The sequence below is a fragment of the Sceloporus occidentalis genome, unplaced genomic scaffold (assembly GCF_023333645.1).
Source record: "Sceloporus occidentalis isolate IW3139 unplaced genomic scaffold, rSceOcc1.0.p SCAF_1, whole genome shotgun sequence".
Classification (NCBI taxonomy): Eukaryota; Metazoa; Chordata; class Lepidosauria; order Squamata; family Phrynosomatidae; genus Sceloporus; species Sceloporus occidentalis.
The window spans coordinates 256473743-256492115 of NW_028316981.1; the positions used below are offsets into that span (position 1 = coordinate 256473743).

The following is an 18373-nucleotide window of genomic DNA, read 5'->3' on the forward strand; positions in this document are numbered from 1 at the left end:
ATTGAACAAAAAAGCTGTTTCTTCTGGGTCAATCTCAGCTAGCATGTCCATTGTGGTGTAGATCATGTATTAGTTTGCAGTGCTTCCTGTTTTTTAAACAACATATTTTGCATTGGTACTAATTCCTTTGCAAGTCTGAGACTAGAATAGTGAAAACAGTCTAATTACTTTTCAGTTATAATTTAAAATACTTATCTATGCATTTGTTTTCTTCAGCGGTGCAGTGGATCTAAAGACAGCTTGATAGAAGAAAAGGCGCAAACATCAACCAGCAAGCTGGACGGAAAACACAGTACCAAGACAATAAAAATTGTTCAAGTGTCACGGCTAAAGATAGAGAGTTGATTACTGCAGCGAAGGACTGAGTGGATGCTGCTCCTTGAATGTGCAAACAAAAAGGTTCAACTGCAGTAGCTGAAAAGATGGGACTGGATACAAGCCTAAAGAAAAGCAGGCATTCACACTATGAAATACTCTTCCAAGACATTTTGAATCCTAGTTTTGTTAACGACGTTATTCTGAGATGACTGGCTTTTTGAACAAATAAAGCTACTCACAAGACTTATTAAAATGGTTTCATGTGCAGTAGCCATCAACTATTCCAGTTCCAGAACCGATGACAGCCAATTGTGGAAACCCCAAGACAGCACCCTGGGTGAGGCAGTTATTTGATACCACAAATGGCAATCAGAAAAGTAATTGCCAGATGTGCTGTGAGCACATGGATAGGATATCTTTATACACAACATTCAGTAGACTTTACTGGATATGGAAAATGGCTTCCTTTTAGATTTTGTCTTTTAAAAGTTTCACTGAACCACTGTAGCTGCAGTTGATGCTTTTCCATATAGTCATAATTGCCAAAGCTCTTAGGCTGTTTGCCACAGCTGTAGGTCTATGAGCATGAAATTATAATATAAAACATAGAACGTGTTCATGTTTGAAAGTTGAAGTAGTATGGGCAATATTCTTAAAACTTTCATAAGTAGTGGTCCCTATATTGGTGTGATTGATCTTCTAAAGATGCATCATGGAATGCATGTGCAATTACCAGCACACACATGCCCTATACCTGAATGTATCAGCTGCTGGGAAATAACTGGGCCAAACTACTGAAGGCTCAGAGGCTGTTGGGGGGAGGAGACACCACACTGAACATTTTTCCCTAAGCTTCTGCAAAACATCTTTGAGAGAAAACCAGAGCACACATTGTTACACTTGTTGAGGTTAAATGACAGAACAGGAAGTGATACAAATGAAACCTACATTATAGTTCTTGCAATTTCAAACCTGCAATTCATTTGTATGTCCAATTTTTAAAAAAGATATCCTACCATTCATACCTTGCCAGGAATCTCTCTTGAACACAGGATAGTTCAGATTTGAATTGTCACAATAAAGACAAAAATCACTAGACTGTCTGCAAAGAGACATAACAAATGTAGCCGTTCCCTTCCAGTTGTCCATCCTTGCTCTCTGAGTATATCATCTTTGTATACCTTCCAAGTCATTTCTAACTTACAGCGACCCTGAGGTAAATTTATCATGGGTGTTTCTTAATTTATTCAAAGGCTCAGTGTGTGACCCTGGGCAGGGATTTATTTGTATCCAAGGGTCATAGTCCAGTGCTCAAACCATGACATCACACTGGCTGTCATATATAATGAGTTACAGTCAAGCAAATCAGTCCTCATGTAAAATGCTTATTTGAAAAATAATTGATGGATATAATGGACACTGATGTGGCTTTGCCTTTCTCCTAGTGAAAGGTTTTTCTCAAGTAATATTTTTTCCACATTAGATCATTTGTGAAGGAAAAAAGCACTTAGGAATTACATTTTTTTCAATTATTTATTCCAAATATAAGTGAATTTTGTGGAAGAAATGACATGCATTATATTTGTTATTCCCATTCGCCCCAGGCATAGTAATGGAATTGCAGTCTGATAACAGCTGGAAAGCTGTGTCCCAATTGGGAATCACATTCTCTCTCTGATCTTTTTTATTCCCATTTATCCTATATCACCTCATACAATTTCACTTAAAAGTGGGCTGAGCATTGACATGAATCTACAGGTTGGTTATCTCTGGGCTGCAGCACACCAAACATGGTATATAAACATATCCAGTTTGCTGAGGAAATGAAATATTCCTTTGCCAGATTATCCATACTCAAAGAATTTGTTCCATTTGTTTAAATTCAGTAAATACCAGCACCTGCATAGAGTCATGAAGTATCTGAACTAATGAATCTGAGCATCCAATACTTCTCAATTAATTACCCAGAGATGCAAAACAAACTTGGTGAAAGGTCACACTTTCTCAGTGGGCAAGGAGCACTCACTCATACATCCACCACTGCTCCTGCCCCATCAGTGCAACAAGTGAGTTTGTGAAGAGACAAATGTATTTTAATATCAAAGTTTCAACAAGTCTGAAATACATCCTAATATCTTGTTTTGAATAGCTTATCCCAGACAAAAAGATCACTAAATAACAGTGTAACAAACAACACTCCTTCACCTTATGACAGTCCTATGGGGGTTTTCTTTTCTCACCCCGCTGCCAACTAATTCATGTAATGAACCCCCTTTTTATTGTGGCAGGTTCACAGTATTATATAATATAGTAGCATGAATAAAATATATATGGCAGACCAGCCTTTGGATAAAACAAAACATGAACTTTATTTAACAAAAGGTTTGAACAGATATTTCTTGAACTAATTGATATTAAACAACTGTTAGTTCAGGCACGTGTTACTTCTTACTGGTTACTATGTTACCACAGTTCAACTTGCTACAGAGTATTTCTATGACCAGCTGTTAAGGACACTGACACCGTCCTTATTGCCTACTTTCCTAAGTTTAAACACTACAGTATTGCCTCGCAGGCTTATTATAATCCTTCTTTTAATTAGAATCTCTAACTGATTAAAAGTCCCTCTCTCTAGACTATAACCAAGTTCCCCTCTGGAACAAACTCTTCCCCTCACTGTCTCAACCCCCACTTCAGCCCTCAGGATTCTCAAAACCCAACCTCATCTCTCAACATTCTCACCTCAGCTGACTCAGCCCAACTGCCAAACGGAATCTTCAAATTCCCAAGCCAGCACCTGATTGGCTTAGGGCCTCTGGCTTCTGATTGGCTGGTTTGTAGTCAGCTCGTCACAAACAGTGATTAGAAAGCTGTCCATGTGACTTTAGATATATTATTGTGAAAACCAAAGACATTTCAGTTGATTTTCCAAGTCCCTCAAAATGTGCCGACTTCGGTTGTGCTTTCAGTTAGCTGCCACTTTCTAATTACTGAAATTGTATTTTATCTGAACCTCCCCAATGATCACCAATATGAAAAACATCTTTTAAAAGAACTCCTCATTCTCCGATGATTTTTCTTTTAGCAATTCAGCTTGCAGTTTTAAAAGATGCAATCACAGCATTCAACTGCAACACAGGCTTCATGAGTAGTAACTTTTGTGGTCTTGTAGAACAATGCTTCTGTTAACAGCCTATCTGGAAAAGCTGGTCCTTTGCCTTTTGCACGCCAAGTTCACTCATTTTAACTGCACAGAAGGAGAAGAGAAAGTTAAAGTCAGTTCAGCTTGCATCTGTCAAATAATAATAATACGTTTTATTTATAGACCGCTATTCCGCAATGATCATAGCGGTGTACAGTGAAAATTGAATAAATATAAATAACAAAATATAACTAAAATAGTTATAGTCAATAGTCAAAGGCTGGGCTACCCATCCATCTTGTCACCAAGAGTTGCCATCTCCATTTACTTACCCACTTCAGTCAGTTCCAAGTTATCTCTTTTGCTGTGCTGTGTCTTGAGCCAACATCTGGCAAGCTGGGCAAACCAATGGAAAGGATAGTTAGAAACCATGTAGCTGTAACTTTTCCTGTTTCCACAACTTTTTGTTTGGCCTATGTACATGGAAGAATTAAAGCTAGGACCACCCCAAACCACTGTGCTTTTCAGGGGACACCAGATCCAGCCATGTAATGCCTGAAGGATGCTTTTGTTGTTGTGAATCTGGCTATGTTCTCTAACATGTTCTCTAAGCCAGGATAGGAAACGTGCAGCTTTCCATATAGTGTCAAATTACAACTGCCAGCATTTCTCATCATTGGCTATGCTGGGTAGGACTGACTAAATTTCTGTCCAACAACATCTGGAGAGACATAGACCCCCCACTGCACACCAGACATTCAGATACTGACCCTGATCTACCATGAGCCCCCTAGAACACCAATTCTGAGGGTTGATGGGAGCTGTGGCATAAAAATACCCTTCCTTTAAAAGGAAGATGTGGTTAAGCTACCTCTTAACTTTTTAAAAAACAACTTGATGTGGATGTTGTGCCTCTGCTTTTCTTTAAAAAATGGAATTTCCAGAGTCAAGATGGACACAGCTCGAAAAATATAGGGGACCATTTAATAATGTACAGGTGGATGTCCCAGAAAATGAGAACAAGTAATGACTATTCCACCTATAGTACAGTCATACATGTGGCTTATGAAATGTGAGGTCTGGAATTTGGTTTCTATACTACAACTGAACAGTTCTCAATCCTTCAACAAAAGAATCCATGCCTGGAAACTTCCCACAAGCTTTGATTTTAGTAATGTAACCTGTGGTAAGGGCAGGGGAATTGTTTTGTTGCTGCTAATATTTAACAGTTGGTAAGCTAATCCAGGGGTCGGCAACCTCCGGCCCGCGGGCTGGATCTGGCCCGCGGACGCCTTTCCGGCGGCCCCCGGTCCCTCCTGCCGCCGAAATCGCCACCAATTACTGCCGCTTCGGCCACCATTTTGTCCTTCAAAATGGCGGTGAAGTCTCGCGCGACCAAAAAGGTCGCACCAGACTTGGCCGCCATTTTGAAGGGCAAAATGGCGGCGCCCATTAAGAGGCCCGCTGCGGCCTCCGGAGCCCTGGAATGGGGCTTCAGGGGCCGCACTGGGCCTCTGGGATGCCCGCTGCGGACTCCGGAGCCCTGGAATGCTGGGGCCTCCAAAAGGGCTCTGGCGGCGGCAGCGGGCCCCTGGGAGGCCAGTTGCCGTCGCTGGGGCCCTCCAGGAGGGCTCCGGCGGCGGCAGCGGGCCCCTGGGAGGCCAGTTGCCGTCGCTGGGGCCCTCCAGGAGGGCTCCGGCGGCGGCAGTGGGCCCCTGGGAGGCCAGTTGCTGTCCCTTGGGCCCTCCAGGAGGGCTCTGACAGCGGCAGCGGGCCCCTGGCATTAGGGGCCAGCAAAGACGGGGAGGCTCCACCCCCCTGCTTCGGCTCCCCCAGTTGTCTGAGGGACAGCAACCTGGCCCCCGGCTCAAAAAGGTTGCCTACCCCTGACCTAATCCTTCTATTATGTTCTAGCTGAAATGCAGAGAAGGTGCATGTCCCACTCTAAAACACATGCCAGCTAGAGTTAATATATGCCTTTTCTGACACCACATTCACTGTAGGCAATAATGAATGGGCAACACAAAGGCAAAGTACACACAATAATGTGAATCAATCAATACAGATCTTAATTTCTTGAACAGGTGAAGGGAGCAAACTATTGGTAGGTTCCATACCTATATTGAAGTATAAGTATCTGTCACCCAAACATGAAGGTGGACTTGCCTATGCCTGAAAAAAGTAATAATGATATTATAAATCAGTTATTTTAATATGAACAAATAATTTGGTATATACAATAATATACTCTACAGAATTTATTCCTGGAAGCAGAATCTTCACAAATGTGGTTTTAGTAAACTTAAAGATGTCTAATTAATGCAACAAACATGCTTAGTGTTCACTAATGGAACTTGATGAAAAGCACAAAAAATAAGCTTAGAACCGTATCAAATACAGTATGTTCCACACAAGCAGAATTTATGAGTGCTTAACCCAGCACCCAGCAAATTCAGAGACTAACCTGGGCTAAGAAAAAGGGTGGGTGTAGGTTTCTAAACCTCACTCCCCATTTGACTCAACTGCACCACAGCTCCTGTGCATTCACATGAAGGCAAATGTTTTAAGTACTCACTTCACTTGCCCACATGTTCAATTCAGCTCAAGTTCCCCTCATCTGGGACGCTTTTAAAAAAACACAGTTGTAAGAATGGAACTGTATGACTTTTGTGTACAAGTTTTCAACTCAGCTGTGTAGGTTAAGATTAAGAAATGAGTATTAAGTGAATTATCAATTAAGAAATGAGTATTAAGTGAATTATCAAAGTCAAATAAAGAGGAGCTGTATGTGTGGTGCATAGAACACCCGACTGACCAATCAGATGACAGCTGAGGACCAGCCAATAGAATGTGGGCTGGGCCTTTTGAAAATCCCGTGCTGATAGAGGGGAGCATCAGTTGGGGAACTGTTGAGTCCAAGTGAGGATAAAAAGTTAACAGAAAAACTGCATGTTTTTAAAGAAAAGTTTAAAAACCAGGATGAAGTAATTGAAGAAAAAGTAGCTAATCTGGAGTCTGAAAACCAGATGTTACAAGGACTTAGGGAAGGAAAAAGAGGAAATTATTACTATAAAGGCAAGTTTAGATAATAAAGAAAAGACTGTTTCAGAGCTGGAGTATATAATTTCTGATATGAAACATTAATCAAAAAGTGCTAATGAAACCCTACATCAATATAAAAAAGATATTCACAACCTTCAGGGTTTGCTAAATGGGACAAATGAGAGGTTTATTCAAAAGGAGAGAGAGAGAGAGAGAGAGAGAGAGAGAGAGAGAGGCTGTAATACAAGAAAATAATAAGTTGCAAGAACAACTATATGATTTTGAACAGGTAAATCAGATTCTGCATCAAAAAGCCAATAAAGGTCAAAATGAGCTTAAAAACATGAAGTCAAAAACTGAAGATCTGTACACAGAGAGTGCCAGACTAGAAAATAGGCTAAGCTCTTAAGACAGAGAAGTTAAAACTCTTTTGAAAAAATGTCACAAAGCCAACACACAAACAAAAGGATTGGAGACCATGTTTTACTTTGTAAAAACAAATACAATACTCTCCGACTTGAAGAGTCACAGTCAAAAAGAAAAAATAGAGACTAAACTGTCAGGGATGATGGGAGTTGTAGCTCTTCACCTCTGGCTCGAACTCACCACCTTGTTACGCACCAGCGCTGACCAGTTTTGGTCAGTGGTTAAAGCTTTGCTTCAAAAGCAGCAGAGTTACAAAGAATAGGCTGAAGACCCTGACAAACTCTCCAAGCCTTCTCACTCTTGCTTCCACAGAAGTCTTCCCACTTCATCAGGATCCAGCTGGCTCTTGTATCTTCACTCAAGACACCAGACAACTCAGTAGTCTTATATAAAAGATCTACTTTATTCTACTATATACAGCTCCAAAACTATCCAACACAACTCCAATACAACAATACTCCTCACTACTACTATCCACTGCTACTACCCAGAATTAATGATTTCATCATCTCAGCCTTGACCACTTAACAATTTTCAGGTGTGTTCAATTATCCACTTTGCATTTCTGTCCTTGGCATTCAGGACTTGTTAATTCCATTACCTTATACACCTGTGTGGCTCTTAATTTGCTTCTGCTGAGTCACCCTGACTCTCACATACAAGTTTTATTTCATTCACTGTATATCCCATGTTGCTTTTTCCTTAACATAAACAACAAGAAAGGAAAAACTCACAAAACCAAAGAAAAACATTGCCCAAACCTCTTCCCAGGTTTGATGTCTGCAGTGGGGCGCAATCTGGCCAAGGACAGGTGGTTCTCTCCTCTGGCCACGCCAAGGCCTCTCTGGTTGTCAATCTCACCGCCCAAACCCCTTCTGGGGATGGTGACTGCGGTGTGGCGCCTTTTGGTTAAGGACAGGGAATATTCCCTCCTCCACCGCGCCAATTCCTTTCGGGATGTCAATCTCACTGCACAGACGCCTTCCTGGGGTTGGAGATTGCAGCGGAGCGCATCTGGTCCAGGACAGAGGGATCTCCCTCCTCTGGCCGCACCTGGGCTCTCTGGCCTTTCAGCCCCTTCGGCCAGACATGGCTGGGCTGTCTTGTTCCTTTTTAATGCTGGAGTTGGGCCTTGTTGCCTCACAGCACAGCAGCTTCTGAACTGTCTCTCCCTGCCTGGCTTTGTTTTAGCCATTAGAGAGGCAAAGGGATAGAGAAAGACTAAAGAAAAACATTGCTGTTTTTTGCAGGAGAGAACAGATCATGAATATAAGAAGAATAGAAGAAATATTAGAAGAAATATTAAAGTCTTTAAGACAAAGTCAAAGAAGGAGGAGAAAAGGAAAACACAGCCTAGTCGGAGCGAGGCAGGAAAAAGACTGAGGGATAGAGGGGGTTGCTCCCTCTGGTGGCATCGACTCCTTCAAGTCTGTTTTTCCTGCCTATTTCGGAGCAAGAGATGGAATCAACCCACGTTATAGGATGTTTCCACCTCCATCGCTGGAAAAAAGATATTCACAACCTTCAGGGTTTGCTAAATGGGACAAATGAGAGGTTTATTCAAAAGGAGAGAGAGAGAGAGAGAGAGAGAGAGAGAGAGAGGGAGGCTGTAATACAAGAAAATAATAAGTTGCAAGAACAACTATATGATTTTGAACAGGTAAATCAGATTCTGCATCAAAAAGCCAATAAAGGTCAAAATGAGCTTGAAAACATGAAGTCAAAAACTGAAGATCTGTACACAGAGAGTGCCAGACTAGAAAATAGGCTAAGCTCTTAAGACAGAGAAGTTAAAACTCTTTTGAAAAAATGTCATAAAGCCAACACACAAACAAAAGGATTGGAGACCATGTTTTACTTTGTAAAAACAAATACAATACTCTCCGACTTGAAGAGTCACAGTCAAAAAGAAAAAATAGAGACCTAACAACAAGAAAGGAAAAACTCACAAAACCAAAGAAAAACATTAAATAAGGAATAAAAGTGCCAGTCATAGACAATAAGGTTAATAGGTCTAATGAGCCTGATGGAAAATTGGCTGTGATCATAGAAGCTAAAAAGGAAAAAAAAGAATTTAGCCAGGAAGAGAAGAGTCCTAAAAGTTTAAAACCTTTGTTGAAATCAGATGAGGAAAAAGCCTCCAAGTTAAAGGGAAAACATCCTTACAAAGTCAAAAGGACACAAAATCATACTATCAGCAAGTTGTTTATAATAATAGTGATAAAATTCATTTATAATCCACCTCTTATAGAAATAGAGGACAAACTTCATAGATCCCAGCTAGATGAACTTTCTATACTTTCAGATCTGACATATATCGGAAAGCTATATATTAAATGGGACATTGTTGGAAAATTTTTAATTTTGCAAATGGGTGAATCTGGTCCAGTAAAACAGGAAGAAACAGAGACTCTTTGACAGATAAGGTGTTAAGTCCACAGTCGGTAAAAAGAAACACGCTGTCGGTTGCAAGAACTGATCTTAAAAAAAAACAACCCTTCTGAAAAGGACAACAGTATAAATGAGTTGATAGACTGGAAAACCAATGTATTGTTGTCTGTCATTAATATAATGGAAAACGAAATATTTTCAAAACCATATTGGGAACGGGGGGAAAGTGATTAAGGATAATAAGGCTCCATCAATCTTTAATCCAGTAAGAGAGAAGGGTTAAAAGATTGAATATGGTTGATAATAAATTTAAATGGAACATACAAAGGATCTGAAGTTGGGGGGAAAGGTTATTAAAGTATTATTAAAGCGTAAAAACACAATAAGTGATATGGTTTATGGTTATAATATGCTAAACTTATGGTTATTGATAAAATTATTTAAATATATATGTATAACCTGATGTTTATATGATGTTATGTATAATGTTGATAAACTATAATGTTGATAAACGGGCAAGTATAATTTATAACTGGGATTTCATTGGCCCACATAACCGGTTGGTTATGTGTGTCGATGAATCTGTTAAAGGAGGAAGGTGTGTGGCGCATAGAACACCCAGCTGACCAATCAGAGGGCAGCTGAGGTCCAGCCAATAGAATGTGGGCTGGGCCTTTTGAAAATTCCGTGCTGATAGAGGGGAGAGTCAGTTGGGATTTGGCAGCTGGGGAACTGTGGAGTCTGAGTGAGTGACAGTTGGGGAACTTGAGTCTGAGTGAGTGGTAGGTGGGGAACTGTGGAGTCTGAGTGAGTGACAGTTGGGGAACTGTGCAGTCTGAGTGAGTGACAGTTGGGGAACTGTGGAGTCTGAGTGAGTGACAGTTGGGGAACTTGAGTCTGAGTGAGTGGTAGGTGGGGAACTGTGGAGTCTGAGTGAGTGACAGTTGGGGAACTGTGGAGTCTGAGTGAGTGACAGTTGGGGAACTGTGGAGTCTGAGTGAGTGACAGTTGGGGAACTGTGGAGTCTGAGTGAGTGGTAGTTGGGGAACTGTGGAGTCTGAGTGAGTGGTAGTTGGGGAACTGTGGAGTCTGAGTGAGTGACAGTTGGGGAACTGTGGAGTCTGAGTGAGTGGTAGTTGGGGAACTGTGGAGTCTGAGTGAGTGGTAGTTGGGGAACTGTGCAGTCTGAGTGAGTGACAGTTGGGGAACTGTGCAGTCTGAGTGAGTGACAGTTGGGGAACTGTGGAGTCTGAGTGAGTGACAGTTGGGGAACTGTGGAGTCTGAGTGAGTGTCAGTTGGGGAACTGTTGAGTCTGAGTGAGTGACAAGTTGGGGAACTGTGGAGTCTGAGTGAGTGACAGTTGGGGAACTGTTGAGTCTGAGTGAGTGACAGTTGGGGAACTGTTGAGTCCGAGTGAGGACAGAGTTCTGAGAGTTCCAGAGGGAACAGTCAGTTAGGGTTTGGTTTGAGACCAAGAAGGGTCTGTTATGTCCAGTGAAGGGCAGTAATATAGTTAGAGTCTGAAATTGAGAGACTCAAGAGATAGCTGAACTCTGGAAGAGGGTTTCAGTGATTTATTATCCTGCAGGATACAATAGCTTTGGTGGCTGAGTTAGTCATAAGAGTTGCCCAAAGAGAGACAAGGGAAGTCCTGGGTGGTTAGAGAATATATGTTAAAGTGAAGGATATCAGTAATGAAGAAAACATATGGTTGTGAACAGTTGGCTCCTAAGAAATCTAAGCCACTACTAAGTCTAAGAATAAAAGAGTGCAAATGTAACTAAGGCCCTATACAGACAGCCAAAATAAAGCTGCTTCGAGTCACCTTGGAGGTATGGTGTTTCAATGATACATGTGTCCTAAGAGTCCAAAAGCCGCACCAAAGCCACACTCCAGTCCTAAGGACTGGAGTGCAGCTTTGGTGCAGCTTCCAGACTCTTAGGATGCATGCATCATTGAAACACCATACCTCCAAAGTGACCTGAAGCAGCTTTATTTTGGTCTGTCTGTAAGGCCTAAGTAACACAAGGAAAAACTATAACAACTTCATATCATTGATACTTTATACAATTCTATTTTTAAATAAACTTTTGTTATTATTTCAAGAAACACGTGGCCTGACTTCTGAAACACAAAACACACTACTTAACTTTACAAGTCAAAAGTGGGTTGTCACATAATTTGGTGGCAGCGGTGGGATCAAAATGCCCAAGTGCCTGCCATCATAGGAGTACATCACAGTATGCTGCTGTGAAGCTTCAAAGAGACTGTTAAAAAGGTCCACACAAGATTTTACAAAAAGGAACACAGTCACTGCCTGGTAATGTCCCCCCACAGCAATTCCTATAGGAACAATTCCTAGAGGAGGAAGATGATGCAAAGGGGAAGCTTGCTTTATGCCTTTTCTGACACCACATTCATTAGCCACCAAGATGAATGGGTAGAACTGAAGGCAAGAGAAAAATGCAAAGAATGGGACAAAGACATGCATCTACATCATATTGTCTATCAAGAGGACAGGGGAAAAAGTTCCAAGCCATTTTTTGGTATGATGTATTGTGTTTGCATTTGAAAGTTGAGTCCCTGGTTTGGGGGAAAAGGCAGAATATAAAGCAGTTAGGCAAGAAGGAAGACTATTTACATACCAGAGAAAACCTCACATTTGCTGGGGTTAGGGGCACAGGTCCCCTGTGAATGTGGAAAAAATGCAAAGAACAAGAACACAACGTTTTTACCTGAGAGAACACCTCTCTAGGAATCTCTAGGTCTGCCAGACATTGACTGTAGAATTGCGCTGGAGGAGTTACAAATGCCCAGTGGAGTGTTCTCTCTAGGTCCTTCAGTGTGACTTTTGGTTACAGTTGACCACAGAGTTGCACTGGAGTACCTAGATATTCCTAGAGAGAACATATCAAAATCAGTGAGTAATCAAATCTGCAAATGTGAAGGGACGAGTGTATTTCTTTCAACCTAGACAATCATATCCCTAAATTGTATTACAATTCTCTTAACTCCATTCCTTTCACCTCATTCTTGAGGCCCTTTTCCCGTTGGTCATGTTCCCCCACCTCTTTTCTTTGTTTCTTAGTAAGTACAGCTGCTGCTTGGGCAGCAAAGAAAATACGTTGAATAAGCCCTGAGCTCATGGGAATCTCTGCCCCATCTTCCCCACTGGAGGGCGATGGGCCATTCTTAGGATAAAGCATTGTTTCTTCAAGCATTGCCCAGGCCAGGAACCCAGGCAAACCTCATGGTTTATGCTATCAGCCAAGTGTGGCCCAGGCGCCCCTTGATGATGTCAGAAGGGGGCTCTACAGACATAAGGCTTGTCAGTGTCCCCCATTTCCTTACAAAGGGATCTTGCAGCACCTTGGAGACTTAACTGAAAGAAAGGAGCTGGGAGCATAAGCATGCCTAGACATGCCTCATTACCGCACTGCCCTCTTATAGGGCTGCTATTCTATTTTGACTGCTCTGACTGCCTCCTGGGGTTTGTAGTTCAGTGAGGCCTAAAAGCTTTCTGGCTGAATATTCTAAATGCCCCCTCCTTAAACTGCAAATCCCAGAATGCAATAGGAGGCAGCCAGAGCAGTTAAAGTGGAATAGCAACTGTATGAGTGTGGTTTGGTAATCTGCTTTCTCAGATGCACAGAATGAACCGGTGCAGGTGAAGTAACCTAGGCTGCATCTGCACTGTGTTAACAATCCGGTTTGACACCACTTGGAACTGTCATGGCTCAAGGCTATGAAATTCTGGGAATTCCAGTGTTGAGACATTTTAGCCTCCTCTGTCAGAGAACTCTAGTGCCCTAGCAAACTACAGTTCCCAAGATGCCATGGTACAGAGCCGCCACAGCTCAAGTGGTGCCAAAAGGATCGTTTGTCTCCAGTGCAGATCCAGCCCTAGTCTACGAAAGCTCCTGCTGAGGAAGGCAAAAAAGGTCTTTTGCGCAGGTAAGTCTCCAAGGTGCCACAAGACCCCTTTGCAAGACCAAGGGATTAACACGGCTACAGTCTCTTTGTGTGTAAAAAGGACCCAGCTGTTTGGTCACTAAGGTCCAAAACATACTGCAGAAACAATCCAGTTTGAGACTGCTTTAACTGTCCAGGCTCAGTGCTTAGAGAATTGTGGGAACTGTAGTTTATTGTATCACCAGAGCTCTCCGACAGAGAAGGCCAAATGTCTCACAACACTTCCCAGGATTCCCTAGCATTGAGCAAGGCCAGTTAAAGCGATCTCAAACTGGGCTATTTCTGCAGTCTGTTTCGGCCACTAAAAGGCTGCGTCCGCACTGCATCAATAATCCACTCTGACACTGCTGTAACTCCCATGGAATCCTGGGATCTGTAGTCTCCCTGCTGCTGTGGCACCGGAAGCTCTCTGACAGAGAAAGCTAAGCACCCCCACAATGCTACAAATCCCAGAATCCCATGGCACTCAGCCATGGCAGCTAAAGCGGTGTCAAACTGGGTTATTCCTCCAGTGGAAATGCAGTCTAAACACACAACCAGAGACTGAGGAGTAAATAATAATAATAATTATTATTATTATTTAAGTGGATTATTTTAACTGCTTTTAAAGTGCTTTTTAAATAGACACGCAATACATATATATGTAAAATCTGGACAAGGCATGAAGGTGCCACGAGGCTCCACATATTGTTTTTACTTAATCTGTACCCCACATTTCTCCCAAACTTGCAGCATATAAATATATATCTATATATAAAATTTTTATCCCGCCTTTCTCCCAGGTTGCGACCCAAGGCGGCTTACAACACACACAATTATATTTATTTATGTGTTATATTTTTACAAGACACACACACATAAATAACCTGCCTTGGGTCCCAACTTGTGAGAAAGGCGGGATAAAGATATAATAAATAAATAAATAAACAAACAAACCACGCGGCGCCTCGTGGCTCCTCCAGGCCTTGTGTCCAGATTCCTGGGCCTCAACCTTTCATGGCCTTTGCCTGAAGCTGCCCTCCCCGAAAGCCTCTGCCCAAAGGAACGGATTATGCCCCCGGACGCCTCGCTTTCGCTACAAAGCGACTGAAGTGGCCATTATGCGCCCCTCCATAGGGTCTAGCAGCGCTTTAGCGAGGTTTCCGCAGCCCCGCTCCGCAATAAGCAGACAAGGAGACACACCTGGCCTCCTTCCGTGAGAAAGCGCTGTTCCCTCGCCTCCGCTCCAGTCCTCGCTGCTGGCGCTGGCGAACTCAGGTTGATTGGCCGCCATTTTATCCTCCCTCCTCCGCGCCAGAAACGAAAAGACCGCCCGCCTCCACCGTGGGCTCCTTATATACTCCTCTCGGGACAAACCATTGTGAGCTGAGTGGGGGACACCTTCCCCCAGACCGTACCATTCGCTTCAAGGCGGAGGGTGAACAGACTCAAGGTCTCTTGTCTGAGAAGGGGGAATACACCGAACACGGAACGTGACCAAAGCCCACTCGCTTGGCCTTTCCATGAAGGAGAAAAGAATTTGGAGCACACCAAAAATCGCCCCTCCCCTTCTGCTCTCAACGGTCGCGGAGACATAGAGCTATAATGGTAGAGCGCACCTGAAGGAAATGGAGTGAGAAGGAAATAAAGAAGGGAGAATGAAAGCTGTTGCAAAATGTTCTCCCCTTTCCCAATAATAATAATAATGAGAATTTTATGATCAATATATTATAATTTAATATAATATATATACTATATAATATTATTTAATATATACTACATTATAATCTTATATAATATTTACTGCATTATTATACATATATATATATATATATATATATATTACATTATATAAGATTATAATGTAGTGTATATTATATAGTATATATATTATATTAAGTTATAATATATTGCTAATTAAATTTTATATGCATTATATATATTATATAATATATAGTACATTATTACATATATATTATAATATATACATTATAACATATAATATATTTTACAGTATTATATTTCATAATATATATATTATTATTCTATATCATAATATATATTACATTATAATATAATATACATTATTATATATTATCATATTATATTATATATAATTATATATTATTAGCAAAATAACATATTCATAATATAATCAATATTATTAAGTATTAATATATCAATAGTAACTGTTATATAATTAATAATTATATGACTAATAATTATAATAATAGCTTATTATTATTATCCCACTTTTCCCCTCAAAATTGGGACTCAAAGCAGATTACAATTTAAAACCACAGTGCAATTGAAAACATACAAAAGTGACAATTAAAACAGAATTAAGCTATTACAACATTCAAACAGAACACTGGCTAAAAAAAATAGAATACAATTTTAAAAAGGTGAAAGCACTTTAAAAGAGTGCAACACCCCCGGGATGTTCTTTAAAAACTTTGTGTTTCAAAAGACTGTCTGAATAATAATAATAATAATAATAATAATATTTTTAGATTGTAAGCCTGAGGGCAGGGAACTGTCTAATTAAAAATAATAATTGTAAGCAGCTCTGATAGCCTTTAGGGCTGAAGGGTGGGGTATAGATACCATAAATAAAATAATAATACAGTGCTACCTCGGGTTACGAATTTAATTCGTTCCGCGGCGCCGTTCGTAACCCGATACATTTCGCAACCCGAAAAGCCGCTGGAAAGCCGCTAGCCGCTAGCCGCGCTTTGAATTTCGCGCCGAAAAGATTTTCGTAACCCGAAAAATCCTTCGTAACCCGGAACAGTTTTTTTAAATCTAACTTTTTCGTACCCCGGAAATTTCGTAACGCGGTGAATTCGTATCCCGGGGTACCACTGTACATAAATAATAAATAATAATAGTCTTTAGATTGCCATTGGAAAGACAACAAGGGTCCCAAACACACTGCAGAAATAATCCCGTTTGAGACCACTTATACTGCCCTGGCTCAATGCTAGAGAATCCTGGCAACTATAGGCAGGTTACAGACCGCCATTAAAGTACGGACTCAGTCCGTACTAGTGTTAGGAAGGTGCGGTGCTTCCGCACCCCCCTAACCCTAGTACGGACTGAGTCCGTACAAAATGGCGGCTCCCCTTCCACAAGGGGGCCACCATGACGACATCACGACCGCGCCGCCTCTACACGGGACGGGGCGGACGTGACGTCGTCGGTCCGCGCCAGGGCGCCTAGGGCGCCCTTTCCGTGGACCAGGAAGGAGCTCCATTTCGGAGCTCCTTCCTGGTTTGCGGCGTCGCTTTGCTTCGCTGGGCGCAGCCTTCAGACGGCTGCGCCCAGCGAAGCAATGGAGAAAGGGGCCAAGCGGCCCCTTTCTCCTTCTCCCCGCCGCCGCGGGGTGTCCTTGGGGCTTGAAGCCCCAGGGACACCCCTTTTCAGGCTGCGGGGAAGCGGCGTTTTGCTGCTTCCCCACAGCCTGAAAAGCGGCGGATCGGGGCCTCAGCGGCTGCCGTTCTGGCACCTGAGGCCCCGATACACTGGGGAAAGGGGCGGGTGCAGCCCGCCCCAAATGGGCGGTCTATAACCCGCCATAGTTTTGTGAGACATCTAGCCTTCTCTGTCAGAGAGTTCAGGTGCCACAATAAATTACAATTCCCAGGATTCTCTAGCACTGAGCCAGAACAATTAAAGCGGTGTCAAACTGCATTATTTCTACATGTGTTTTGGACCAAGATGGTGGTGGCGGCGGTGGGGGCATTCTGGCCTTCCTGGGGAGGGGGTTCCAGAGTCTGGGGGCCTTTTTATGCCGAAAAAGACTTAACACGGCTTCCCTTTTGAAAATTAGAGTAACGCTGTATTAGTGTAAACTTGCAATATTTTGTCTTTTCCTTTGGATTACTTAAAAAAAGACCCAACTAGGCAGAGGTTTCAATATTGTGTGGAAGCAGGGAATTTTAGCCTTATGAGTCTCTTTCATCATGACACCGCAATGTTTCTATGCACTATTCCATGTTTGAGCACTGCTTCAGCATTTCAGAGCAAAAAACCCCAACAACTACTACTTATTTGCCAACAATATCATCATGGGTGCATCTACACTGTTGAAATAGTGCACTTTGACACCACTTTGAACTGCCATGACTCCCTCCCCCAGAATCCCAGGACTGGTATTTTGTGAAGCACCAGCACTCTTTGGCAGACAAGGCTAATAAAACCCTTCTAGAGTTCTGCACTGCACTCTTATAGTGCTGATATTCCATGTTGACTGCTCTGGCTGCCTCCTATTGCATTCTGGGATTTGCAGTTTAAGGAGGGGCATTTAGAATATTCAGCCAGAGAGCTCTTAGGCCTCACTGAACTACAAACCCCAGAATGCAACAGGAGGCAGCAGAGCAGTAAAAATGGAATAGCAGCGCTATAAGAGGGCAGTGCGTTAATATGGAAAGTAAAAAAAAATACAGACCCTAGGATTCCATAGGCTTGAACTACAGCACTTAAAGTGGTGTCAAACTGCATTATTTCTACAGTGTAGATGAACCTCATGACTATAAAAATTAGACAGCCTGTTCTTTTCATTTGGTAAATCACCTCCTCATTTAGTGCTGGCTCATGTGTCTGACTTGAGCTTCCCAGAAGAGCATAAAAACACATTTCCTGAGGAAATAAACACAATTTAAAATAATGACAAAATGCCTTGGTAGACGTGAACATGTCCAGCTAGTGACCGGACTATAAAATCATACCCTTCAACATTTCACAGATGAAAACTGGGACAAATGTGTCCAGAATGGGAAAATTTTTTAAACAAGAAGAACACACAAGCCAGGAGAGGCTGCAGAAGTTTGGTTTTGCATGAGTCGCGGGGAATTTTGGGTCCTCCTTTCCTTTCCTATTGAAATAATGGACTGCAAAATACTTTTGCATTTTGAACTCAGTTTGCAGGATCTTGAAATAAGTGGAAGTAAGTGGGGGAAAGTGGGAAAAGAGAGAATCTGGGGCATTTTAAAAGTAGTTGAAAAAGTGGAATAACAGATGATTAAGTGGGACTCTGTGTCAAATCAGGGCTGTTGGGCTGCATGCGTCCCAGGATCCCTTTCCCAATCCTTTTACTTGAT

At 42.0% G+C, this 18373-nt stretch overlaps 1 protein-coding gene, 1 long non-coding RNA gene and 2 other non-coding genes across 6 annotated transcripts in view; 1 reads left to right on the top strand and 3 right to left on the bottom strand.

The window, feature by feature from the left end:
- The window catches only part of EPB41L4A (erythrocyte membrane protein band 4.1 like 4A), a 121958-nt gene extending 120205 nt beyond the window's left edge, over nt 1–1753 (top strand). For 2 of the 3 annotated variants that reach the window (XM_089492281.1, XM_089492277.1), the window contains exon 24: nt 217–1753. In XM_089492281.1, the coding sequence (XP_089348407.1) occupies nt 217–345 (129 nt within the window). In that variant the 3' untranslated portion in view covers nt 346–1753. The remainder of the gene's footprint in view (nt 1–216) is intronic. The other variant, XM_089492287.1, reaches the window with a different exon arrangement.
- A 909-nt stretch (nt 1754–2662) lies between these two features.
- LOC149323782 (uncharacterized) lies at nt 2663–14571 on the bottom strand. Its single transcript, XR_016277430.1, has 5 exons — nt 14475–14571; nt 12056–12217; nt 5578–5632; nt 3793–3856; nt 2663–3565 (listed from the first exon to the last, which is right to left on the bottom strand). It is a non-coding gene; the product is annotated as an uncharacterized LOC149323782 (long non-coding RNA).
- LOC149323783 (small nucleolar RNA SNORA13) lies at nt 5364–5491 on the bottom strand. Its single transcript, XR_016279615.1, has one exon. It is a non-coding gene; the product is annotated as a small nucleolar RNA SNORA13 (small nucleolar RNA).
- Nucleotides 11642–11775, bottom strand: LOC149323784 (small nucleolar RNA SNORA13). Its single transcript, XR_016279621.1, has one exon. It is a non-coding gene; the product is annotated as a small nucleolar RNA SNORA13 (small nucleolar RNA).
- Nucleotides 14572–18373: the final 3802 nt, after the last annotated feature.